Genomic DNA, 26,714 nt, shown 5'->3' with positions numbered 1-26,714 from the left:
AATTTAATTTGGTCAACACAACGTGGTAGAAAGAGATCGAGATAAGAAGAACAAAGTGAGCTCACCCTGTGTTGGGTTTGCTATCTACTAATGTGGTACGAATCGAGTCTCCGGAAGGTGTGGAGCAAAAAGGGGGGAAAAAATTCCCACCCTGCATACTTAAATACCTGGAAAGAAGGAACAGATATAAATTAGAGTCGCTGATTGGGAATGTGACAGATGCTAATCCTCATCCCAGTTGTATGTATACAATAAAACATCTGCACCACAATATACATCTGTCTCCACCAACATGACAGCATCTGTGCTTTTCCCCTTTTGTTTTAAGAATTTCTTAGTCTTCTTGAATCGAAGTAGCTCAGATGGCTGTTCCTATAAATCTTTAAACAGTACAACATGTGCGGTGAAGATTTTAGAATTTAGGTCCCACTGTGGGCAATTGCAGCTTTCCACTGTAACCCATTTTTATTGATTGTGGTTTACAAAAGCAGTTTTATGTTTGAGATTGGAAGGTACCATGAAGCCAAGTATAGTAACGGTGGATGATGATGTGGTGCAGGTGCTAGACGCGGGCTCACAGGGAGCATCGGGGCTGGTAGAAGGAGACCTGATCCTGGAGGTAAACCAGCAGTCAGTGGCTGCAGCTGGACATGGACGAGTGGTGGAGATGCTCAAAGAGTGTCCTGTGGGAGCAGAAGCAACACTCCTCATACAGAGAGGAGGAACAGGTGAGAGAGACAACATTTACCTTGTTTCTTTTGACTGTTTCTCACTACAAACACACTCTTTCTGCAAAAACAAATCTAAATAAAAAAAGCTTGTAAATGGCACCTAATTTAAATCTTCCCAAATAGAACAGAACAGTAAGTGAAAGTTAAACTCAGTTTGATTCATATAGCGTCAAATAACAATAGTAATTTCAAATTTTTTATTAGAAAATAATGTGAATATTGTTCAGAGTAAAATTAAAGTCACTCTTAGACTGCACAAAGGTTTTATTCTCAATTCAGGAAAGAAGTTGTAATGTCAGTGTAATGTAGGAGAAGCTACTATCAGGTAAATATTTTTGGAAAAGGTATTAAAGAAACCTTTTTGTTGTTGGGATGAAATAATGAACAACTCTGACATAATAATGAATATGTCAAATTCAGTTATGTCTTTCAAAAGAGATAATATACAAAACTATTTGGGTACATGGGTACAGGTGTAAATAACTTTTACACTTTTTTTGTTCTTGTTGTTTTATTTTTCCTTTTTCCTCCATTTTGGATACTAGGAAAGCTGTAATGAGTAATATATGCCGGGCAGATTTCTCTGCCCAGTCTTAATAAAAATAAACTTACTGAACTAACAAATCACTTAATATAATATTAGAGTATATTATAGCAAATTTTATAAAGATAACCCTTTTAACAGAAGGAATCCTACGCCAGCACCAGGGTCAGGGAGGTACAGCCATCTGCCACAACGGCTTGGATTTAAGGGAAAAAGAGGCAGCACACGGAGAGAACACAATAAAACATGAATTGCAGGGGAGAGAAGACACAAAGTTAATGAAATGCAATCGTGCCATATAAATGCATAAGAGGCCACCCTGCTGCATTTAGCTAACAGATACTCGCCGAACTAGAAGCTGTAAATGAATGGGGAGTGGAAAAGAGGGGCGTGGACGAGCCTCTTCTTCTTCATGGGAGCTCCTCAAGCAGCCTGAGACTTGCACAACTGCTATGAGATTTATCAAAAGGATTTTTTTAAACTCTAATCTAAAATCTAGAGAAAGTGTCTGTCTCTTGAATTTACTCTGGACCGAATCAGTTGATGAGTTTGTAAACTGGTGGTATTTTCCCTGTGATTTGGTCTCTTTTCACACAGAAGAAAATCCAGATGAATTTAAAGCGAGCCAAAATGCGTCATTACAAATCACGTGAGAATGTTCAGTCCGCTCATTGGCCAGATGTGTCTGGGAGCAGAAGCAACAAAATAAATATATAAATAATATAGGAAGAAGGAGCTCTATTTTGGACTATCGGAGAACATGGAGAATTTCAGTTGATTTCCCAGCTGGTTGCTTGCCCGTACAGACCTTTGCACATCTATTGAACATTCCCGCATTGAAAATACAAAGCATAAGTGGCTACAGAAAGTTTTTTAGCTCAAACTTGCAATGTACCCCAGGTAGTTGGTTGTGATCACATTAGCACCATAAACAAACTGCACTGGAGTTCACCATCTCCTCCAAAGAGCCTCAGTGTGGCCGTTTATTATGTTCACACCTGAACAAACGAAGGGAAAAAATGAATGAGAGTTCAGTTTAAACGGAACAAGCACTGCAGATGTGAAAGCACCCTTAAACTGGGAATTTTGCCACTGGAAATGTTCTACCTCTGATCCTGCTTTTGGAAACTTTGGGAACCACCTATCCATCACTTTTCTTAACCACCCATTCATTTTAGGATTGCCAACGGCTGGCACCTGTTCCATCTGAACCCGAACCAGAGCTGGATTACAACCGGGTTAGGTCGCCACTCCGTCATAAGGTGCAAACACAGAAGTCCATGGGTAGTTTTGACTCACATGCTTGTCTTTGGACTGTAGTAATAAAAACAGGAAGACTGAGCCAAGACTGACCAAAAACCATCGTTGTGTGAGGCAGCAGAGCTAACCACTGCACCACTGTGATTACTGTTTTTAGCCAGAATGATCAAATTGGTTATAGTGAAAGTCCAGCAAGTTTCTCCTCTTTTAATGCCCTCTTTGAACTGTTTAAGTTTGCAGTGACAAAAACGATTTCACTCCAATTAATGCAGAATCACATGTGATATTTTGTTACCGTTCATAACTTAACAGAAGAATAATTAAAGATGAGTCCAGTGCAAGAGCAGCTTCCCGCTAAATGTAAGCTGGTTTCTGGCTTTGACGTGCACAAACATCGTTTTGCTTTGCATCGTCACCTCCAGCTGCAGCTTTGCAATAGAGAAGTCAAGTAGAGTTGACAGTGAGCACTGAAAGAGCTAAAGAGATTTTGATTATGATGATTTCGAGACCTGTTCTATTTTTAAACTCGTTCAAGTAACACGGCCTATTTATTCGGATTTTATTCAGGTCTTAAGATGAGATTTTATTTTTGGAATAATAAATACTTTAGAAGCTGGAAGAATAATTTTGTCTGGTGCAAATTATCTGTTGGCAGGGGAGGGGGGAATTTCATAAAAAGTGAAACAATTCAAATGTATTTCACATTGTGTCGGTTAAGAAAATGAAACTTTAATATCCACCGTGGGGAAATTTGATCAATGCAGGTACAAATGGCTGCAGGACAGATTATTAGAAATGATATAACCTAAGGATGCAATGAACAATATGTTGTTTAGTGTATTTCATATGCGGTGACTCATCCAGTGAATACACATCAATATTACAGATCAGGAAAAAAGTGTCAGCAGATGTCACACTAAGTGTTTTGTGCATCGCACCATGTGTTCTCAGCAGTTTCCAAGTGCAGCTTTATCACCAACATGTCATCGATGTTTTCCAGTGAAACAGAACAGAGAGGCATGAGGGGGATTTGACATGGAGGGAGTTTTAAGATACAGCACATCAAATGTAAAATGAAGTGGGGAGTTGGGATGAGAGGCGGCGTTAAACTCACCGTCAGGTGTAGCGCGACTCTGGGCACAGATGGCACCGGCACTGTTGTGGGGAAAGCAGTTTCATTCCCACTGAGGCCACTCATCTTCAGAACAAATGCGGTTATTTTACTGCAATGTGCTTTGGACAGAAATTACTGGAGAGTGTCATCTAGCTGGCAAACAGGATGAACTGGATGGTGTGATGCTGTTTGGCTGAATATACTGACTGTGCTCACACGGGCTGCAAAACCACATTTTTACCATTTTGCTGAATACAAATCTAGTTTGATGTTATGTTAGGTGAAGGAAAGCGGGACAAGAAGAGAATATATGGAGTCTTATTACTGGCTGTGATCTGTTTTCCTGTCCATTGCAAAACTTCCATTGCTTTCTCACAATGGCACAGGCTTTTATCCTATTAAACAAGCATTTAAATCTGACTTATTAGACTGTTGGCTCTTTGTATTTTGACAAATTTCGGGGCTAGTGAGGTTCCACAATACCTGCAATGAGCTGCTGTTTTCCACGTATAATGCTCCTGCACATGTTCAGTGAAGGGAGAAGACAATCGCACACCCTTGGTGTGAGAAAATAAATCAAAATGGAGTTATAAAGGTGGCGAGAAAGGGGCCTGAGGAGAATTTCATGGTGTTGAAGCTTGAAGTATAGATTCTTGCAGTTCTGCCAGGACCGCATGGAGTGTGGCTATTTTCCCACTTTTTGTAGTTCCTGTATGTTTAGCCACCTGCAAGGAAATAAAATTGCACAGTGGAAGCTGCATTTGTTGACACGTACTCTTGCTCTGATTCTCTCGGAGGTGTTCAGGTCACAGGTCAGCATTTGACTTGATAATTCCCCCCGGCTGCCTATACCATTTGCCTGAAACACACACACACACACTAAACTACACAGCAGTTAAATATGGAGCATTGTTGCTCATGAAAGTGAAGAACAACAAAAGTCATCTTCTGTTGTTTAGCCGTTTAAAGAGAAAACCTCATGAGCTCATTGTGTTTTGAATGAGGCGTGCAGCATCTTTGAAGTTCACATTTTAATGCTTGTTTTTGTCATTATGTCTGTAGTTTCTCCAGAGATAATTTGCCAGGAGTTCAGAGTTAATATGCTTTGTTTCTGAGATGATATCAAAACAATAAAGAGGAATTATGGCGATGCCCTCGTTTGCATCACCCTTTTCGCGAATTGTATTTAATTAGGAATGAAGTCAATCAGTCTCCTATGCGTCTAAGGTTTAATTAATTGAAGTGTGGCACGAATTATGATTGCAGACCTGACAAGCCATCAAAGACATTAGTTCTTAGCGATCCTGATACATCAGACTGTCTGATGTAAGTGCTGCTGGGTGGTTTGCTGATTTTCATGCAGGTCCTGATTGCTTTGAATACATTATTGGCAATAATTGGAGATCTATAAGGATGATGTCTGTATGAAATGAGTACAAATGACTAAAGTGCTTTCAGCACGAACACAGAATACACCAGGGTATGCCGCTGCATGTGTGGATGTATATGTGAGCCACTCAGATCAAATGCTGCAATGCTCCCCGTGGCGGCCCAACCGTGCAGAGCCAACATCTGCCACCTGGAGGTCAGCCGTTGCAAAAACACTGCTTCAGATACAACATTTATGCACACGCTAATGCAGAGTCACATGTAGATACACAGTTGCAAAGTATATCTTTCTGAATAGATATCCTTCTAGATGCTAGGCTGAATGTGGCAGATTACCCCCCCACCCCCCCACCCCTTCCCCCAAAGATGCCATCTCCTCACAAACTCACCAGTTTCTGTCAAACAACTCAAGACAACAACCCCACAGGGGCTATCAGCCTGACACACCAGGAAGCTCTCCGGCTCTCTCCGTGCCTCTCTCTTCTCTGCAGGGTGAAAGAGGGTACAAGGTCCTTTACAGTGACTCAGATGTGCAAAATGTCAGGAATGTTTAAACATGTTCGAGTTCTCAGATGAAGAATTTTTGTGCAGAGCATCAGTGAGATTTAGGCTGACCACATAATTTTAGATGTGTGACTGAGTGCATTAGAGCCCTCTGTAACGGAGACACAGTGCTAGACTTCCTCTGCATGTATGACTGTGTGTGTTGTGTGTGTGTGTTGTCTGACTGCTTGACTGTAGCGTGGGCACACTGCCAGAGCTGCACGGAGCTCTGGTCATGTTCACAGCTCCGTCCCCTGACATCCCAGTTTGAAGCAGAGCCAACCACAGACCAGAGACATGTTGCAGCACCAATGAGGATGCATACTGAGGCTGGAAAGAAAAAGGTGTCGGGCTGCACAAGCCAATCAGGCTAATCTGAAGGCCATCCAGAACTCAGCAGGCTAGTCTGTGATACTAGCCTGCCAGACTGTTTGACCACTGACTTGTGAGAGAGACCATGTGAAGCCTCCTAAAAGTCATTCATTTGTAATTCATCAGCATGCATACGAGTGCGCCACACATGCTGGTGAATTATATTAGCATTTAAATGTGCTTAAATGTGTCTGTAAGGATGATGGTTCTCGGTAATATGAGTGGACAATTGCCTTGTAGCTCATTTCCTTCAGTGGGTCATTAAGGAAAGTTTTCTGAAAAGGACTTATTAGAAGTTCTTAAAGGCTTCCCTTAAGGCCCGTATTCCCTGCAGAACGTGGTTATTAGTCCCAGCCTCCCAAAGAGCCCTCCCTCCGCCGCCGCCACTGTGTAGCACCATGGATGGCGCTCATCAGTGTTTATGGGAGCGTTTTAATTCTATTTCCCTCCTCCACACTCTCAGATACAGCTAGGATGGATGACATTTGGTTTTGAAATGGAAAATATTTCCAGGTTGCAAAGATGCTTTTAACTGGGCAAATGGGGGAGGCGGGATTCAAAGTGGGGGGAAAAGTGAAAGGAAATGAATTAAAATTTTCATTTTCACTTCATACTGACATGCAGTGATTTGTCGTATTTAGTTGTCCTCGACTCTCTCGCGCTCTCTGATTTATTTATTTATTTTTTTAATTGAAAGCTCTGCCGTTCTGTTTGTTGGTACATGTTCTGGGCTTCATCTCACAAATCTAAAAAGCAGACTGATGTAGTGAGACAGTAATTATTTATGGTTACATTTGACTGTTATTATAGTGATATTGTCATTGCATCCTATTCTATTTGTTGAGCCACGATCGCCCTTACTGCAATAAATCAATGAACAACTGCTAATCTCTGGCTGTCTACATGCAAAGAAATTCATGTTAAAAAAAGAAACTCACATTAACTGCTTACATTCAGCATCAAGCCAGAGCCTCATGGATCTGAAACAGAAATTCAACTCTTCCACAAATACTGACGTAGTTGCTGCAGGACTGCACTTTGGCACTTTGACGGTAATGCTTGATATATAAGCAACCAGACTATATAAATATAACCAGAAACCAGCTGTTGCAGAGAGACATGTTGCAGACAAGTTGCGTTCACTGGTGTAGACTGACTTAGATGTGTTGGCAATCTGTCTGCATTTATAAATGATGCCAATTATTTGCAAACCTTCACCAATCTGTCTGAGAGTGACTGCAGTCAGTCAGCAGTTATTTGGGGACAGGTTGCTTCCCACCTGTGTAATCGCTTTGCGATTGACATGGTCACCACGACTGCTTGCAGCCGGTTGCTGAATGTAAAAAATACTCAGTGGAGTGACCATCAAACACCATTTCCCCCACCCCCAGTCACAAGGAGGCTGCTGTCCTATTTTTGCTCTGATGTGACTGAGCCATTACTGAAAAATGGCAGTGCCACCATATGGTGATGAACACTGCAAAATGTTTTGGCTCATATCTTGGGAATTGTGAGATGTGCAGGAAAAAAACTTTTGTGTGTGTGGATTTAGTTTAATGCACTGAGGAGACTTGTTTATTGGCTACATTTCCGCCAACCATCATCAGACTCATCACGTCTAGGGGGCACTACAGTAGTGTAAACAGGTTTTGTTTTTTTGTTGTTGTTTTTTAAATCAACCCTAGTGAAGTAGTCACATAATCAGGATCCCTTCACATTCTCCTGCGTGCTGTCAGATGCAAAAACACCTGTAATTCTCAGTTACCCAACAGGTTGAAAGCTGCTGCAAGCAAGCTGCATCAGGGTTCTCCAGCAACTGCACATTTTTGTTCCATAAATACAGCATATTCCACCCGGCGCTCCCTGACATTTCTCAGAAAATCTTAGAAACTGTCAGATATTAAGCACGCTTGGATTCTCAAAAGAATACTTTCCAAGCGCCCACATCAGATGGAGGATTTTTTGTTTATGCATTTCTATCCTCAAGTGTAAAGATTCAGTCTAAATGTTTGTACAAGGCAGCTACTGTACATTTTCTCCATGTATAAATGTATGTATTTGGGTCTTAGCAGCATAAATGTTCTGTACGTCTTTGACTCAGAGGAGTCACAGGGGAGCTGTGGCGATGAGATTGTTGTTGTGATGTAGAGCTCTCCGTGCTTCCTGCGCGCGGATAATACACAACTTTCACAGCAAATAGTGTGTGTTTGCGGGTTCGTGTGGAGGGGTGGGGGCCTGTGCTTTCGCCTGCAGCTAATGATGTAATTATGCTGAAAACAAACGCAACAACCAAACCTGTTTAAGAAGAGTTACACAAACAAAGTCAAAACAGAGAAATATGAAAACAGCAAACTGCGGATTTTTGTCACTCATTAAGGGAAGATTTCTGATTTTTATCTCATCAGCAGAAAGGCTTGTTCTCAGATCTTCGTTGTTTTGTTTTTTCCCGTGTAGTTGTGTTTCGTCGATTCTTCTGTTTTTCCTTAAAAATGGAACAGATTATTTGAGTTTGTTCTGTGTTAACTTTGTTTTTCTTCCTCAGGCCACATCTCTCCATGGAAGGCCTCCAAACAGGTACGGTGATTGAACTAAATGTGTTTCTGGCTGTGTGTTAGGGATCAGCACTGGTTGCAGAGACTGTGTTACCTCAGAGGTGTTTGGCTTTTACTTTATTGTAAAAAGAGACATCCTCCCCTGAGCTGCTTATTACTTTGATCACTTCAGAAGGTACATCGCACCAGCTGGGGGGAAAAAAAACCCCTCTTCAGGTTGATTTTTAGACTACCTGTTGCTGGCCGAACAATCTGTTCTCCTTTACATTACACAGCACATTCGGGTGTGGTGATTGTCACCACATTTAAGTTTGAAATATGATTGTTAATTTAAATTCATAATAGTTATTTTTTCTTTACTGGATAATAACACGTGTTCCTTCTCAACATTATTTTCTGCATATCTGCACACACACACTCACATCCTTCAGCGTTTAGAGAAGAACACAGATTTCCTATTTTTGCCTCTACAGTGAATTTAAAATGAGGCAATCAAGATGTGATTGAAGTGTAGACTTTCAGCTTTAATTCAAGGGCTTTAAAGAGTTATAGCCATTTTACGGTCACCCCATTTTCAAAGGCTCCAAAGTTAACTGGACAAACTAATCATAAATAGAAGATTTTTCTCTTTTTTTTTAACACCTAGATGCAAATTCAGAAATGAAAAACTGACTTCATAAAGGCTAAATGCTGCATTTCCTTCACAAAGGAGGACGATGCATTGCTAGTCTGTACTGCAGCTGCTTGTTGGTCCATAGTCTGATCAGTTAATATCTTGTGACTGTCTCTGCCATTAAATAGCATTTTATTTCTTTATATTAATAGGTTTTTAACGTGAGTATATTTTGGGTCATTATTCATCTGTACTGTATTTATCTTTGTGTAACTTCAAATTAATTCTGCTATTTCAGTCAGCAGCCACATCATCAATAAACACTGACTGTGTGTCGATGCCAAATCAATGCCTCCACCATGTTGGATAGAGTGAACGAAGGCCTTGGTTTACATTTCCACGCTTCTCTCTTCTTTCATTCTAATAAATCTTTTTAATGTGCAAAAGTCTTGACTAATGTCTAATCTGATCTTGCTGTTGTTAAATGTAACCAGTAGTTTGCAGCTTGTTGTAAACTCTGTTTACATGCATGAAGGCATGAACATTCACATATCTACAGCGAAGTAATCTGCCTTGGTTACAATGTTTGGAATTCCCTCTGTGATCATGAACTTTAGTTGTCTTCTGTTATCTTTTATGCTTTTTGGCGTTGCTGAGCTGGCTGAGCTTTTAAAATGAACCAGATCGTAGAGTAAGCACTCGACCCCAAGCTAGTGACGGCTTCCTTCACTTACTTTGACACCTTATTAATCAGCACATTGTGAGTGACCGCGAACCATCAGAAAATCTAACCCTCATAAACAACATTGGACCTTTTATCTATATGGTAAATGGTAAATGGCCTGTATTTGTATAGCGCTTTACTAGTCCCTAAGGACCCCAAAGCGCTTTACATATCCAGTCATCCACCCATTCACACACACATTCACACACTGGTGATGGCAGCTACATTGTAGCCACAGCCACCCTGGGGCTCACTGACAGAGGCGAGGCTGCCGGACACTGGCGCCACCGGGCCCTCTGACCACCACCAGTAGACAACGGGTGAAGTGTCTTGCCCAAGGACACAACGACCGAGACTGTCCAAGCCGGGGCTCGAACCGGCAACCTTCCGATTACAAGGCGAACTCCCAACTCTTCAGCCACGATCGAACCTGTTATTTTATCTCCTTAAGTTATCATAAAATAACAAAGACTGACATTTAACTGTCTGGTTACTTTTAAGCCTGTTAAAATGAGAAAACTGTCCCAACCATTTAGTCTGTTATTTTTATTAAACCCTGTGAATTAAAGCTGAAAGTCTGCACTTCACTCACATCTTGATCATTTCATTTCAAATCTACTGATGAATATCTCCAAAGGCAAAATTTCAAAAACTGTGTCTGTTGTCTTTAATTCTGTTGCCTTGACATAGCATTCATTACTGTTTGAAAGATCATAATGCCCATGTTCAGCCTATTGTGTTTAGATATGGAAAGTTAAACCCGCAATGCAAAAACAGTCTTTTGTGTCCAGCACTTAAACATTTGATGTGTTTAATCCTGAATACTTGGCAGAAGGAGTTTTGAAGTCTTCATAGCGACATATTTGAACTATTATTTATAGTGATAATTTATAATAAAATAATAATAATAATAATAAGTAATGATTAATTTAAGACAAACAATAAAAATGAATGGGCAAAACTGAGTTAAGTTAAAAAACTGTTGTTGGTGCTTCCTTCTAGTTACCTGACCAATGGGATCCACACAGCAGCCCTCAAGCAAATCTGTCTGGTCCAGTATTGCCGCCTGGTACGCCCTTCCCAAACCAGCCACAGCACCGCACTTCTGTGCCTGACTCCACCGAAGGCTTCGACCTTAACAAACCCGACCCGTATGACCTTTATGAGAAGTCGAGGGCCATCTACGAGAGCAGACGTGAGTACAGAAAACTTTATTTTTTAGTTTAAGGCGGAAAATCGAGCATTGTTTTAACTGTAAGCTCCTGTGTGTCAGGCCCGGAGTACGAAGAGGTGGAGGTGCACCTGCTGAGGGAGAAGACTGGATTCGGCTTCCGCATCCTGGGGGGAGACGAGGCCGTGCAGGCTGTGAGTCCGGACGCCCGTGACAAGGCTCGTATGGGACGGGCTGGACCACACTCATATTTTAACCTCATACACACCAGCCTCATCTGACTTGCACTTAATCTTGTCTCACATTCTCCATCCAGTCCCAAACATCTGACCAAAACAGCCTCCAGACACACACACAGACTTGCACACAAGTGGCCTTCTCACACTTTGCTGACCCTCTAACTGCTCAGTGCCTCCCATACTGAAGTAACGCCTTGCTAACTTGTCCACGTTGTACAACAGCATGCAGTCTATGACAGAGAAAGAATGTGACATAAGGATATAAAGAAGGTGAAAAACTGTTACCATGACCCAAAGGTAGTTTACAAGCTAAGTAAAGCAACTGTTGTGTGTTTCCACTTGTCTTCGACTCATCTCCTTCACCCAAATCTATGCTGCTAATATTGATTGTCTTTGAACAGATTGTCATTGGCGCTATAATAGAGAACACTCCCGCTGAGCGCGACGGGCGGCTTCGACCCGGGGATGAGCTCATTTCTGTGGATAAAAATGTGGTTGCTGGGAAACCGCACAAATATGTAATAGACTTGATGCACGCAGCCGCTCGCAATGGTCAAGTCAGCTTGACTGTGAGAAGGAGAGTGCAAATGCCTGGTGAGGACATGTTTTGTTTGTTGATATTTTTTTTTTCTGTTCTTTTTTGTTTTGTGTTTTTGTCTTTTTTTTCACACTTGACCAAGATTGGAGAACAGGCTGCACATTTCACTGGCATCAAATTAAAAAAACACAGCTTGGACACAGCACACATGCTAACAGTCTGCGCGCAGGATCTCTGTGTACTTCTCACCCACACATCCTTTCTGTGGTAGTAGATCATACATACATTTATCCTTTGTTCATTGTCAGCTCTGCAGCAGCAGGCTCTGTGGTTTGTGTCTTTCTGGGTGCGCTTCTCCCGCAGGGGCAAGCGGTTACAAAAGAGTCATAAATGACAAGCAGAGAAGCCAAGTTTGACTTTGACACAGAATCCCTGCTGGGATTGAAGAAGACCACTGTTGTTTTCATTTTTGTCAGTGGCTACATCTTTCATCTTTAGCTGCTTTTGTCGGGAAACTGTGAAAACTCAATGACCGCCGTGAGCGGACTCATCTCGCCTGCTCTCGTCCTCTCCTTCAGGTGAACCGTGTCCCGTGAACGGCCGCAGCCCCGGCTCAGTGTCCACGCAGCACAGCTCTCCACGTAGCGACGCAGCTTCAGCTTCGGGCCCTCCGGTGGTCGCTGCCCCGGTTGCCACTTCGCCACCGGAGGGATCTTCCCTGCAAACCAGCGATGTGGTTATTAACCGCAAGGAGAACGAGGGCTTCGGCTTTGTCATCATCAGCTCCCTGAACAGACCGGAAAATGCCACCGTCATCAGTGAGTTACAATGACTTGCATCTGTCAGGATCCCAGAAGGTCATTCCTAAAGATAAATGGTGATTTTTACATCCTGATGAGCAATCATCCTAAAGATGGTGGCTGTGCAGTCACCTTTTTAGTTTTTGCTGCTGTATCTATTTCATGAGGAAAAATGCAAATGCATAATTTAATCTCAAACCAACACGGGCCTCCTGCTCGACCAGCATAAAAACTTTATGGTATAAAGTTCGAACATATATAATGACTCCTGTGCAAATTTAGCTTCATATCTCAAATATTTTTAGGATATATTTCTTATGATTTATATATATATGTATTTTTTAAATGTATTCATTTTTTTTAAATTTCACATTGCCTGCTGTCTTCAAAGTCGATGCCTGGTTAGAGATTAGGTCATTATCATAGAATCACTTCCACTAAAGTGCTGTTTCTTATCCCGTCCAGTAGCTTCAGAGCTTCCATTAGTCGGGGTCAAGAGAAATTAATTCGTCTTGTAAGACTATAATTTTTGTGGGGATTTTTTTTCCTCTTGATTCAGCCTAAGTAGTATTAAAAGCATCTTTCTGTCTTAAATGAGGCTTTATTAAACATATGATTACGCTTTGCTACAGGGAGCTAATATCTTTCAGCAGACTGTGGGATTCTTCAGTCCGATTGGACTGATGGCACAGTGAAGATGTTTTGTTCTGAAGATTAATGGATTCTTCTCAAATGTCCTACACATTCTGGGAACATCCACTGCAATATTTCTGTACACACCTAAAAATACACATACCCCCTAAGTGGGTCTGGCATACCCATTTTGGGCATACTGAACTAATTTTAAACATTAGTTCAGGATGTAATGGTGCTTGGTGAATAGTCCCTGAGGGGTTCAGAGATATTTCATAATGAAGTGAAAATTTTCTGTTTTTTGTTAAGTGTATGTAAAAGCTTAAATTCAAAATTTAATGTGTTTAGTTGGCATACTGTCATCATGAAATTTTAAAACCTACACTTCTGTGTTGCAACTTCAAGGCAACAAAATATTTAAACCTGTCATTTTAAACAGTGGCTGCAGTCCTAACCTGTGAAGCTAAGGCTGTAATACAAACACTAATGTGCTGTTTTCACATCTTTCTTCAAAATTGCTCATGACCAACCACCTTGCTGTTGTCCGTTTCCAGCTGTGCCCCATAAAATAGGACGCATCATCGAGGGCAGCCCGGCCGACAGATGTGGGAAGCTGAAGGTGGGCGACCGGATCCTGGCAGTGAACGGACAATCCATTATCAGCATGCCGCATGCAGACATCGTCAAGCTCATTAAAGATGCTGGACTAACAGTCACTCTGCACATCATACCAGAGGAGAGTAAGTGTTTTGGTGCGGCAAATAAAACCAGACGTTGTTCTGTGAATGTTTATTTGGCTCCTGTTTTACCTTTGCAGGAAACTCCCTGAACTCGGTGCCCTCTATCTCATATGAATATATTTTATTTCACTTCGCCAAAGAAAGTCTTACACACACAAAATGTTGCATTTACTGAGGTTAAAAAGTCAAAAGGCTTCTATATTTAGTCATCTATAAAGGATACAGGGTTTGTGCTTGGTGATGCAGAAACATAAAGGTTAGAAGGTTTTTTTAGCAAATGGAGCAAATAATTCAGAAGAGTTCTCTTCTGCAATCTTAAGCATCCTGAGCATGTTTTATTTGTCAATCCATTCAATTCACTTTTTATTCAAAGCTTTGTCAATCGGGTACAATCTTACCTAACCCTCTGTCCATCGCAGGCTCCCATTCTGGTCCTAGTTCAGAGAAGCAGAGCCCCATGACCCAGAAACACAGCCCGCAGACCCAGCCCAGTCCTGTAGCCCAGACAAGCCAAGGAGGCACGCAGTCTGGCCAAATGGTCGCTCAGCCAGGTCAAGCACCCGGACAGACACCAGTCCAACCCGGCCAGACACCAGCTCAGACAAACCAAGCGGTGACTGGTCCTCCTGCACCAGCAGGAACCCAGCAGAGCCCAGTCACGCAGCCATCTGGCCCCCATCCACAGCTCTACCTCCACGATGGCAGGTAAGGCTGGGTTAAGAGGGTGTTTGGTAAGATTTGTTAAAAAGCACACAGAATGACTGAAAGGAGGAGGGGCATGAAGTTCACAGGTGACAGATACCAAATTGTGCATGCTGAAGAGAGTGTCCCAGTCAGTGTAGCAGAAAACCTGTGACTGCAGACAACTGATGTTCCAGTCAGACACTCTGTCTCAGGCTGGTTTCTACCCAGTTGCATAACACCACTTAGCTTCTACAGTGTGCAGTGAATAATTTACTTTAAGGTATCACCTCTATAATGCAGGATCCTAGCAATTGGACCCTGCTGTGTGTCAAAACTATGAAAGTGTGAGTGTGCGCGCACGCAAGTCTCAGAATGCGACACTGTGAGCAGTCCTCCCAGAGCTGTGAGTTGATGCCCATTTTGCAAGTGTGAACTTGATAAAAGTTTCATAACAGAGGCTGATATTCCCACCTATCCATTTTGTGATGAGCCTTCTCATCTGCACACACCCAGTAATTGTCTGTTTTTTTCCTTCCTTACATCTCCAGTGTTACTTCGCCAGCAAATTTATTCCAACAGGGATGCTTTTTTCACCTCGCTGCTCAGATTTTTGTCAACTTTTCATTCTCATGGCAGGTCAGAGGTAAAAGCAAGACAGGATGTCAAACCTGACTTCCGCCATCCTCCATTCACTGACTACCGGCAACCGCCGGTAGATTACCGTCACCCACCAGTGACTGATTATCGGCAGCCACCAACACTGGACTACAGACACCCACCTGGTCTGCTGGATTTTAGACAGCACCCTGCAGCTGCACAGTTCCCTCTAGGGATCCCAGCTGACTTCAGACCACAGGTAGAGCTTGACCAAGAGCTGTCTGCTTATGTTGACCGTACATCCTTCATTTGTATGCAGGTTTGTAACTTATTCCAATTATATTTATCATAATCATTGCTTTTCACATAGAAATCGCATATTTGATTTTTTTCTGTTGTAAATCGTCTACATTTTGTTCTGCAGGACTATGATTACTTTACAGTGGAGCTCGAGAAAAGCGCTAAAGGTTTTGGCTTCAGTATTCGAGGAGGCAGAGAGTACAAGATGGACCTGTTTGTGTTGCGCCTTGCAGAGGATGGTCCTGCTATACGAAATGGAAGGATGAGGGTGAGATAAGGAAAACCACGACAAGAGTGAAAGCACTCTTTGGCAGATGGTTGGGATTGCACTTGGTGAATAGTAATGGCTCTGTTTTATTTTTCAAAATGGAAAAAGTAAGTCTGATTAATCCGAAGTAAGCCAAACACACACATACATCCATCTAAATGGTCGTGTCACATAATATCACTCAGCGTCCTTGTTAAAATTTAGTAATGGTGTAAAGTTTAACAGAGCATGGATTTTTCCTTCTGCTCAAGTGAGTAAGTATGAATGCATTGAGTAAATTGAGTGAATTGAGCAAACCTTTTGCTCACTCTTAACCACTCGTGTTGAAATGTACTTGAACAAGTTGCTCAGTGGAGGTTCCCCAAGAGAAGACTGGTTCTGTGGAAAAGTTACTCTGCTGTGAGTAAACCGAGGGTGGCAGAAACTGACCCGCTCCTGTGTGTGTCTCGTCCAGGTTGGAGATCAGATCATAGAGATTAATGGAGACAGCACCAGGGACATGACTCACGCCCGCGCCATTGAACTCATCAAAGCGGGAGGCAGGCGGGTCAGGCTGCTGCTAAAGAGAGGCACAGGACAGGTGCCAGAATATGGTGAGTTTTCCTTACAAAGAGACGCAGTCTCATTGTTTACACTCTTACTAAAGATTTACTGTTTGCTCTTCAACTTAACTCAAGAACACATTAACATGCATTCATATCTGTCCACTTTTTACTCCTCGACTAATATCTGAAAGCCTACTTTGATTAAACAGTAGATGGTAACGAGCGACTCTCAAGCCTTCGTGTGTTGTAACCCCTCTGCTTTAAGTCTAATGATTGGTATAGGCTTTTATTTGCCTTCCCTCAGGAATGGTACCTCCCAACCTCTCCATGTGCATGAAAGGTGACACACTAAGCTCCCCCTATTTCTTCCTAATGGGCCACTCTAAAGACACGGTTTGTGAAAACTGCATGTCTCTCTCTCTCCATACTGATTAATCTGTGTGCTATAACTGTGGTCACGAGTTTTTGCATGGGAAAGTAGCTGACATGTGTGCATCTGTGCTCGTGTGTGCTATAGTAAGAGTGGAAGATGGTTTGTAGTAAACTATTGGGTCTAATTGTCCTGAAGAGGGTTTTGAAGTAGACTTTGTACTCGAGAGCTGCTCGGGATCAGTCCGTCACACACAGCTGCAAATATGTTAACTGTTTACAAGCACTGAATAAATCCTTACACGTAAGTCTGTTGCTGTGCTGCTTATACACATGTGCATGCAAGTTTGTCTGATATTATAAAAGAACGTGTTTATCTCTGGGGTGTTTTCCCTTTCTTTCTGTGTCTGTATGCATGTGCATGATCATTTCCACCTCTTTCATATCAGTCCTCTTGAGCATATTGTTTTCCTCCCTGACAGACTGTGCCGGCCCCTGGGATTCCCTTTCTACAGCCCACTCTGCCCTGCAGGAAGTGACCCTGGAAGCTCACCTGAATCCATTGCTCTCATCCCATCCATCGTCAGCCCCAGATTCCCCTCATCGGCTCCCTCTAGAGGCCACAGTGTGCATGGCAGACAAAGCTCCAAAGCTGACAGACCACAGCTCCATTAGAGGGGCTGCAGGTGGCAGGTCCACCGAGCAGAAATGCATCATCAGGGGGCAGGGAACCCCTCAGGGGTCGGGAGAGATGGACTGTGGACCGGGCGACAGACAGCTTCGTGCTTTGCCTTCCAAAGCTATTGTGGGAAAGTGCATTGACAGAAGAGAGAGGCAAAGGGAGACTTGCTCCCCCTGCTGTAAGAGAAAGGATCTGCATACACAAGCGTTAAGCACTATCTGGCCCTGGGACCCATTTGCTGGTGTGAATTTGAACGGAGCCTCTCAGGGCAGTGGAGATGGACATATCAGCCTCCAGGAGAGGCTGGTGTCCCGAGGTCTGTTCTCCAGAGAAGATGAGCGGGCCGGTGGCCACATTGGGCTCTACTGCCCCTCCAAAAACGTGGAAGATCCTCCAACAAGGAGTGCTGCTGCCTCCCCGAGGCCCTGGAATGTCCCTGGGTCTGACAAACTGCCTGGCACCCTGAGGTCCTGGACCTCCACAGTAAGCAGGTAGAAGGGATCTTACTGGTTTGGGCCGAGTCACACTGTATGGCTCCTCATTCAGTTCACCACTGGACCTTTCAGAGAACCAGTAGATCTCCCTTGCCGCCTCTGTCTGCCCTGTTTTCATCGCCATCGACTTCTGAGATCATGTTTTATATTTCAGTTGTTGTTACAAGATGATTATTACACCCACCACCTTAAAGACAAAGAAACTTACACAGCTATTGTAACATATGGTCTAAACCTTTGGGGACCCTTTTATGCGACTTCTGATTTTCTGATCACAGATGGAGCAATGACGCCTGACTCTGAGTGGAGCTGTACTTTCGATATGTACCTTTAAATGCTCGACTGTATCTGGTTCAGACTGTTTAGTGCAGCGTGGGCTCACACAAGGAAGAGAAACATATGTAGAACCAGGGGATTTCTGTTTTCTTGCCCTGTTTTCTCTGCGCAGTGGGATGAACCAGACTACAGGTGTGTCAGATGGAAGCAGTGACACTGAAACTCCTGGAACACACGGCACTGACCCCAACCACAGCCCAGTTAACCTGACATATGTTAAATCGCACATGCCTACCAATATATCTCATACTATAAATGTAAAGATGTGAAAAATATGTACATTTGGTAAACTCAGAAACATACCTATTGGTGTTTTTGAGGCAGTGTTGTAGTTAGACACATTGTTTAAAAAAAACAAACAAACAAAAAAAGAAGCAGGACAGTATTTTAGGATCACTGTTTCAACAGGCCTCGTCTAAAAACTACATATCAAAGACTGTGCGAGTCACCACACCCGGACCGCCGAGGCAGGCGGCGTTTGTGTGCATGGATATACACCACCATGTCTTTAGACAGGGACTCGTGTCTTTTAAAGGCAGAAAATCGAGATGTGGAGCAGACCGGTCGGCACTCATGAGACGAAAAGGATTTTTTTTCCCCACGAAATTGAACAAAATTGAACTTTTGTGTAACTGAAGACAGTTGGCTTAGTAAGAACTCATGATACTCTTCTGAGTTATGTACACAACTTGATCACAGTCAACCATGCAGTCATTGTGCAGAATTATAAGCTGTGTTGTATTCATTTTAATGATCAAAAGGAAAAATTTGTCCAGTCTCTATTTCCCATTTCTATGCCTTTAACTGTGCTAAGTGTACCACATCACTGTGGGAGAGGGGCATCGGTGCGGGGAAGAGGAGGCCGATGGTTATGAGGTGGGGCAGAGTGCCTTACTCGAACTAATGCAGAGCTGTTGCCGTTGTGAAGTATTTTGGGAACTGAATGCAAAACAGATATCAGCGACCATGCACACGCGTCAGCAAACCGCTAAGTTTCGTCGGACGCCAAGCAGTATATATCTTGATGCACTCGGCTGTATAGCTTGTCAGTGTCAATGATTGCCCTTTGTCCCCTTGTGTTTTAAAGGGGATAACATGTAGCCTGTAGCATCACATCCTCTTCTTAGAGTCGTCTGGGAGTGTAGAGCTGTGAACGTCTATGGAGACAGGGCTGTATCAAAGAGGACCACGGTTTCTGTGTTTCAGCTTAACGTTAAGTTTGTATTCTTGCCCGCAAATGTCACATCTGTGAAACATACATGCATTTAAATATGACGTCACTGTCCTCCTGCATTTCTCCATTTCGATGTCATCAATTTCTCTCAGCGGGATGTGTGCTCTTTATTAAAACTTTATCACTTAAGCTTTTGAGTACTGGAGGACCAGATTAATTTAAAAAAAAAAAAGATTGCGACTGTTTGACTGAATGCAACATGATGGTACATCCAAGCTGTGCTCGTAAGCTGCTGGGAAAGCCAGGCACCTGCAGACTGGGATACTAGTAAGACTTTGTGCATTGAGAGTCATCGGGCCTGATCCTGATTCGCGGTGGATTCTGACTGAGCTGTGTGTTCTGTGATTAAAATGGTTGTGGAAAGACGCAGTAGGCTGTAGAAACGTGTTTGCCGTATGTACAAATGTCAAAGTTAGGAAACGCTGAAAGAATACGTCATCCAGCCCTCTGTCTCCATCCAGGCCGCCCCCACCCCCACCCCTTGCCTGCTGTGACCGATTTTTGTATGAAGAAACAAAAAAAATCTGCTTATCAGAACCTGTGAAGGATGGCACGCTCATAAACCCCCACTGAGATCAAGTATAACTGTGTAGTGTTAATTGTGTACTATTCACCTTGTACAGCTGTATTCCTACAAATATGGTTTACTGTATCATTGATACTGTAGTTTCAAAGACGTGAACAACTATTTTTATGAAATGCGACAGTACTGATATATTACATTTTGCTAAAAAACAAAACTTGTTTACTGAAAGATATTCTGAAATACTGTCAAATAAACTCTTGACATGGTGTAAAATATTCTTTTCTACAGGTTCTTGCTTGTAAAATTGGGACGAGAGAAAATAATGGATCAGTTTATTCATCAATGTATAAATAATCAACAATTTGGGTTATTAAGTAGTCGTTTACCCAAACAAAACAGCAAATATTCACTGCAGTTAAGCATCGCTATTGAGGAGTACTAGGTGAGGGCTAGTTCTTTTAGGTTCAGCAGATAACAAGATGGTGTATCGGTCAGGATACAGGAAGGAGGACAAGAGGCTTCCACTTTGCTGGATTGTCACCGCCAGCTGTTTTATTGCCACCTAGATGGTCAGTGTTGCCAGCAGTTTCCAGTCACGAACTTAACACTCGGAGCATCACCGTGAAGGATGGCAACCAGGAACACAGCTTGATGAGGTAAAACAGACCTAACACGGAAAGACCATCTCCCCTCCTGGAGTAGCAGGATGAGCATTTTAGAAAATTTCTGCATTTATATTTGACTCTAAATGATGTTTTCCTATTTATTCTTATCATGGATATGCCTACGTCATTTCCCGCAACTCCACCCCACACAATATTGCAGAGCAAAGACATAAAATCTCAGAGCCTTTTATACAATCACTTTCAGCCATTTTTTTTTTTATTGCTAAATTGTGTGTGCCGTTTATTTAAAAGAGCAACCAGCAATCACAACACCGCTGGCTCTGAGACTTTCAGCACTTCCAGCCATAGACGGGTCAGATTGTAGCAGGATGTACAACACAGTTAAATGCAGACAGTGAACTTAAAACTTATTTTCCCACATCAGTTTCCTATTTAACCAATGTCACCAACAAACACTCTTATACTTTTCACACAATTCCACTTTAAAAGGGACACACATCCATCCATCAACGCTTCTCTGGTGGAGCTAATCCCAGCTGCCATCGGGTGATAGGCGGGGTATACCACAGACAGATCACCAGGCTATTGCAGGGCTAATAGTTACGTCCATTCACGCTCACATATACACCTACGGCCCATCTAGAATCACTGCTTAACCAAACCTGCATGTCCCTGGACACTGGGAGGAAATCACAGGGAAAAGATCCAGGCTCAGCTCAGTTAGCAGATGGATTTAAACCCAGAACCCCAATACCCGTGCACACGTTTCTCCCTTTTTGCATGTGATGAGATGCATTTTAGACCGGGGCACTGAGAAGTTGTTCCATGTCCCTGACAGGTTTAAGTATAACATTCACTTCTGTAAAAAGGCTGAAGTATGAGGAAGGGGCCCCACAGCAGAGGGAAGTGAAAATGTGTTGGCCTGCAGGTATCTTTGCAGTAAATCTAATCAATTCTACAACATTTATCTAAGAATTTCTGCTTTCCATCTCTCCAGTGATGCTGACACGTGACAAGTGGAGGTACTGACTACAGTCTTTCATAAGTAGATGAATCACTGCTTCTGGTTTGTGGAATTACACAGTTAAAACAGATACAAATACACATTTTTAACAAAAAAGGGAACATTTTATAATAAAACTTGTAAACATCTCCCCAGCATGTCATTGCTGTGTGTGGGTAAGGCCAAGATTGTGAGCATCTGCTGTTACTCAGTGTAGTTTTCAGCAGGAAGCGGAGTTTCACTGTTTTCCTGCGCTGGCAGGTCATCCTTCTGAGGAAGGAGAAAATAAGAAATTAGTACCACTAAAAAAAAAAAAGAAAGAACTAAATTGCTCTTGTACTTGTTTTACTTCTGCGTTAACTTACAGGTTTGTAGATTCCCATTTGGAAACGACAGCAAACTACATCAACCAAGAATCCCACCAAGCCGTGGATCATACCTGCCGGGAGAGAAAAACTTTAAATACTGATGTTCATGTTCAGGGTTTAGATGAGGTGAAAGCAGCTTGGTCTAAGTTGTTACCTGCTGCTTTTATGCAGTGGCTAAATCTGTGAATAATGCATAAAGTTTTTCTCTTCATCCAGGTGGATTAACAGGATTCATTTAAGAATGATGGTTCACAAACAGAGTCACAGGATCCTCCAGGGCTTAGTCTTGGCAGGAACACCATGTTTGGGATTACAACATTCAGGTACTTCTGCTGTTAAGCTGAAGATTTCTGTGAGAATACTTGGATCTACTTTGTTAAACTACATGCAAAGGTCTCATATCCTGTTTTACTGGTTAAAGGGTCACTCTAAAGCTTTTTGTTATAATAGCCAAAGTATCAATGAGATCAGCCTGTGTACAAATGACTCCTTCAGACTTTACTGAACTGTTTCTGTTCTGCTCTTGACCCTGTACGATATCAGTGAGATCTTAGACACAGAAACTCCACCCACCTGCTGTTTAATCTCTCTGGAGAGGCTGCGAGGTGCAGCCAATTAGAAAAAAATGGCTTAAAACTGGATATGGGAGCTAAAACCACTTAACACAAGTCGACAACATGAGAGGTTCCACTATAAGATAAATAAGTATTCATTTGTACTGTGAATCGTGCAAAGCTAAAGTATAAAAGTCTATACATAAGCATAATAAGAGCACTTTATGATGGGAATTTGTTAGTATGGTTCTTGCATTATAGCATGATTTAATTAGTTAACTTGCAAGGAGTGGTTGTCATGAAATGCTTGTAAGCAGCTCTGACATTCAAAATCTATTTTCAAAGTTTTAAAGGTTAGTGTATCTTTTGACTTTCCTCCTATAAAGATGTGACGACCTCCCCTGTACCCTTGATGACGAGTTTTGACACGTCAGTATACGTCAACAATGTCGTGGTTTGACGATCATTAGAATAACTTCCAGGTTTTTCCAAGGGTAGCTGCATAAACAGCACCGCAGTAACTTCTTATCCACATGCAGTGATTTTGTTCTATAAGCAGGCTGAAATATGACCAAAACAACTCAGGTCAGAAAAGAGCTTCAAGGGTTACTCCTGTTAGGCTTTCAAGGGGTAAAGGGTTAAAGCTGTTGCTGCTGCTTGATGCCTCCTTGTTCTGAACAAACAATCACTGTGACCTCCAAGTTGGTTTTCAGTCAGGAGAGCAATCTGAAAATGTTACTGCAGCACACTCTTAATGCAGACGGCACTCAAACAGCATGAGCACGTTAGCTACCTGTGGTGGAGAAAATGCCTCCGATGATGCCGCAGAGTCTGACGAGGAACTGCCACAGAGGCATGTGCTGCTCAGTGACTTTGACCATTAGTGAGCTGATATCATATTTCATAAAGATCCCTGAGACTCCGTGGCTGCCTGCAGCATGGTTTATCACACGTTCCTGTGGGACAGCCAAAGGCATACAAATGCTTTCAGTACAATGATGCACTATCTACTCCCCAGCTAAAACAGTACAAACCCAGACCTACCCGCTCAGTGACGGAGTACTGATGCGTGTCTGCAGACACTTTGTAGGTGTTCAGTTTGGTTGGCACAATGGTGATGAAGTACTGAAACATGTGGTTAGCTGGAAAGAAGCATCAAGAGCCATCAGTGGAAATAAAAGTTTATCAGAGCACTTTAATAACAAGTAATTCAACAACATCTGAAACACCAACTTACAATCAATAGCAATTTTCTCTGTGCCGTCCAGAGGGCTGATCATTCCAGGAAGTGGCTCTCCGAAGGACAGGTGGTCAATCCGGTGAGAGAAGTTGTAAGCTGTAACAAATACAAAACAATAAATAATCTTTATAACATATAAAACAGTTTAATTTCCATCTGTTGCTGCCATTTGGTGTCAGAAAGTCTGCAAACCTACAGTCATGGCTGACGAGGGCGGCTAAATGGGCGTGACCTCGAGGATGCGGGATGGACCTGTAAGTGGATGAAAAGGTCAGCGTTAACTTTATATGTAAATCAATGACATGAAAACAGCCAAAATATCCCATGCTAGTGATCTAATTTGCAAACAGAGCAGCACAGAGGTGAGCAGAGGTTAGAGCACGGGTATCAAGGCCCCGACTCCAGCCCTTGATAATAAGATGGGAGCAAAACCAACTTCTGTGGGGAAATTTGTATTTGATAATCAATGTGCAAAACTATAAGCTTGCAGAGAGCAATGTCACCTTTCCATATAGCGGTAGAAGCAAGTCATTTCAGTCTCTTGTGTGATTCCCCTCCTCATAGCCACTGATGTCAATGCAACTTTCCGTCTCTCTTGATGGAAATGTGTTGAAATAGTTTTACAAAAGCGATTGGGATTCATCCCACATCAGCATAAAGAAGTACTGAACAGCAGAGCTGTGCGATAATCAAATTTTAATTTTAGCTTTCAGATTATTAAACCAAGATAACAAAAATCATTACTGTTCCATATTCTATTCATTTATAATTACCACTCCACAAAAGGCCAGATCCACTGCCTACAATCAATTACTTCATTCAGTTAAATTATAATTAAAGTTCGTGGAAATCCCCTTCACTGAAAAAACAAAACAAACTTCTACTGTTTTTCTGTCTTTGTTTTGTAATTGTGTTATAGGGTGGCTGTAGCTCAGGTGGTAGAGCAGGTCATCTACTGATCGGAAGGTTGGTGGTTCGATTCCTGGCTTCCCCTAGTCTGCATGCCAAATATCCTTGGGCAAGATACTAACCCGAAATTGCTCTCCGATGCATTCATCGGCGTATGAATGTGTGTGAATGTCAGTTGTGCTTGTGCGAATGGGTGTGAATGGGTGAATGCACAAGTTGTGTAAAGCGCTTTGAGTGCTCAGAAGAGTGGAAAAGCGCTATATAAGAACTAGTCCATTTACCATTTATAATTTGTGTTGATTTTTGCCAATCCTACTAGACATGTCTTGCATGCAGCTCAATAATCCAAGTGAGGAACTCCCAGAAAGTTAATTCTGTTCATTTAGATTTTCATCAGGCGAAGAGACTTGGATAAGTGACGAAACAGCATCCAGATGAACAGAATCAACTTTTTGGCAGCCTTACTAGACAGTCCGGACTGTGGTGACTGACACGTGGAGTCCAAAGACGATGCGCGCTCACATTAGGGCCATGCAGGAAGCAGTACCTGCTATGATTGTTTCTGTACAGTGGGAGGATGTTTACAGTCTATGGTTCAAAATAAAAAACTGTGTTAAATAATACATCGTTTTGAGTGTTACCTACTTGCCAACAGTAATGTGGAAATTTCCTGCCACCTTGTTGACATAGAGATGTCCATGGATCCTGCAGGCACTCAGGGAAGCGGTGCTGTCCTCACTGCGGGGGGGAAACTTAAGCAATCAGCGTAATCGCACTTTCATTCACCTCCCAACAAAACACAGATAATCCTGAGGGTCCTTTACCTTTTCGTCTGAGCAGGAGGAGCTCCTTTTATTGCAGCCTTGAAGATGACATCCTGCAGAGCGTGCTCCACTCTCAGACGCTCCTGGATGTGCAGAAGAGTCCTGACAGGCAGGGACAGAAATATTAGGACAAAAAAGACTCACTTGGGATACAATTAACCTTTTTTTTTTTTTCAAATTACATCAACAAATGTGAGGATGCAAACTTTGTCTTAATTATTAGTAAAGCTTCAGTGAGTTAAAGATCTATGCAGCCTAACATTCGCGTGATTTAGTGTTACTAGATTATAGATCATAATATCCAAGTACTGAATGTGAATAAATCACTTACATGTGCCATATTCTTTGCTGTGGTGGGAGCTCAAAGTTGACCTAAATTGTAAAAAAAAAAAAACCCCAAACAAACAACTGTTGGACATGCCAGAGATTACATTTTCATTGTTCACTGCATGATAAAATCACAAACCCACCGGTTCATATTGTAATCCATCAGAGGCCACCATGGTCTCTGCCAGATCGAGGACATCTGCTCCTATATCTGCATCCAATCAAACACGGAAGTTAAAAACCTTTTCCTGCCCTAAACACACACACAAATACACCTGTATCTACTTACATTGGCATCTCATGGCCACTGTAATGTCCACATTTATCCTGAGTTTACTGTTGGTGAAGAACAGGTGCAGTTAGGACACAGCTGAGAGGTTTTTGAGGGCGGTGATGGCATGAACCTGTTCAGCTTTTACCTGCTGAAGTCTCTGTCCACCTCGTATTCGTACTTCATCCATGTGTGTCTGTACACAAAGAACTCCAACAAGGCGAGGACAGCCATGAAAGTGAATGCTATCAGAGACACTGGAGAGAGTTTGAAATGGGATTAGACTGAACTCTCCTCTCAGATTAGCTACAGCTAAAAAATGTGCAGTCTGTACCTGTCCCACCGCTGGTTGTGGACTCCACGTAGCTTTCAGGAACTTTAGGAAAAGCGTCTAACTCCTTCATCAGAGTCAGAGCCTTCTTCTTCGTCAGCCTCCTCATCTTGGGACCTGCGGCGGAGCTTAAACTCCAGGTGACTCCCACATGAAGTGGATGTTTTCGGGTTTGATGTGTTTAAAGCGACGACAGCTGAGGTCTAAGTTAGTTTGCTGACGTTGGTCATGACAGCTACCGGGCTAGCGTATAGCATTAGCTA

General features: G+C 42.5%; 2 protein-coding genes across 8 annotated transcripts in view; one reads left to right on the top strand and one right to left on the bottom strand.

The window, feature by feature from the left end:
- The window catches only part of magi2b (membrane associated guanylate kinase, WW and PDZ domain containing 2b), an 89,571-nt gene extending 69,297 nt beyond the window's left edge, over positions 1 to 20,274 (top strand). For 3 of the 7 annotated variants that reach the window (XM_082540867.1, XM_082540865.1, XM_082540870.1), the window contains 12 exons: positions 560 to 728; positions 8,496 to 8,527; positions 10,845 to 11,037; positions 11,116 to 11,231; positions 11,654 to 11,846; positions 12,369 to 12,608; positions 13,778 to 13,963; positions 14,383 to 14,668; positions 15,284 to 15,563; positions 15,669 to 15,812; positions 16,267 to 16,405; positions 17,209 to 20,274. In XM_082540867.1, the coding sequence (XP_082396993.1) occupies positions 560 to 728; positions 8,496 to 8,527; positions 10,845 to 11,037; positions 11,116 to 11,231; positions 11,654 to 11,846; positions 12,369 to 12,608; positions 13,778 to 13,963; positions 14,383 to 14,668; positions 15,284 to 15,563; positions 15,669 to 15,812; positions 16,267 to 16,405; positions 17,209 to 17,903 (2,673 nt within the window). In that variant the 3' untranslated portion in view covers positions 17,904 to 20,274. Of the gene's footprint in view, positions 1 to 559; positions 729 to 8,495; positions 8,528 to 10,844; positions 11,038 to 11,115; positions 11,232 to 11,653; positions 11,847 to 12,368; positions 12,609 to 13,777; positions 13,964 to 14,382; positions 14,669 to 15,283; positions 15,564 to 15,668; positions 15,813 to 16,266; positions 16,406 to 16,661; positions 16,751 to 17,208 lie in introns of all 7 variants that reach the window. The other 4 variants (XM_082540868.1, XM_082540866.1, XM_082540871.1 and 1 more) reach the window with 3 other exon arrangements.
- A 243-nt stretch (positions 20,275 to 20,517) lies between these two features.
- Positions 20,518 to 26,714, bottom strand: part of LOC309710262 (endoplasmic reticulum-Golgi intermediate compartment protein 2-like) — a 6,656-nt gene continuing 459 nt past the window's right edge. Inside the window, exons 1-13 of the mRNA XM_082539563.1 lie at positions 26,455 to 26,714; positions 26,269 to 26,377; positions 26,139 to 26,185; positions 25,993 to 26,060; positions 25,854 to 25,894; positions 25,523 to 25,624; positions 25,344 to 25,436; positions 23,986 to 24,041; positions 23,787 to 23,885; positions 23,594 to 23,691; positions 23,343 to 23,505; positions 21,993 to 22,066; positions 20,518 to 21,897 (exon numbers count right to left, since the gene is read on the bottom strand). The exon at positions 26,455 to 26,714 is cut by the window's right edge and continues 459 nt beyond it. Of these exons, the coding sequence (XP_082395689.1) occupies positions 21,832 to 21,897; positions 21,993 to 22,066; positions 23,343 to 23,505; positions 23,594 to 23,691; positions 23,787 to 23,885; positions 23,986 to 24,041; positions 25,344 to 25,436; positions 25,523 to 25,624; positions 25,854 to 25,894; positions 25,993 to 26,060; positions 26,139 to 26,185; positions 26,269 to 26,377; positions 26,455 to 26,560 (1,122 nt within the window). The 5' untranslated portion in view covers positions 26,561 to 26,714 and the 3' untranslated portion in view covers positions 20,518 to 21,831. The remainder of the gene's footprint in view (positions 21,898 to 21,992; positions 22,067 to 23,342; positions 23,506 to 23,593; positions 23,692 to 23,786; positions 23,886 to 23,985; positions 24,042 to 25,343; positions 25,437 to 25,522; positions 25,625 to 25,853; positions 25,895 to 25,992; positions 26,061 to 26,138; positions 26,186 to 26,268; positions 26,378 to 26,454) is intronic.

The sequence above is a fragment of the Aulonocara stuartgranti genome (assembly GCF_965226115.1).
Source record: "Aulonocara stuartgranti genome assembly, chromosome: 7".
Classification (NCBI taxonomy): Eukaryota; Metazoa; Chordata; class Actinopteri; order Cichliformes; family Cichlidae; genus Aulonocara; species Aulonocara stuartgranti.
Note: the sequence above shows the minus strand (reverse complement) of the source record. Positions and strands in the feature narration are given on the sequence as shown.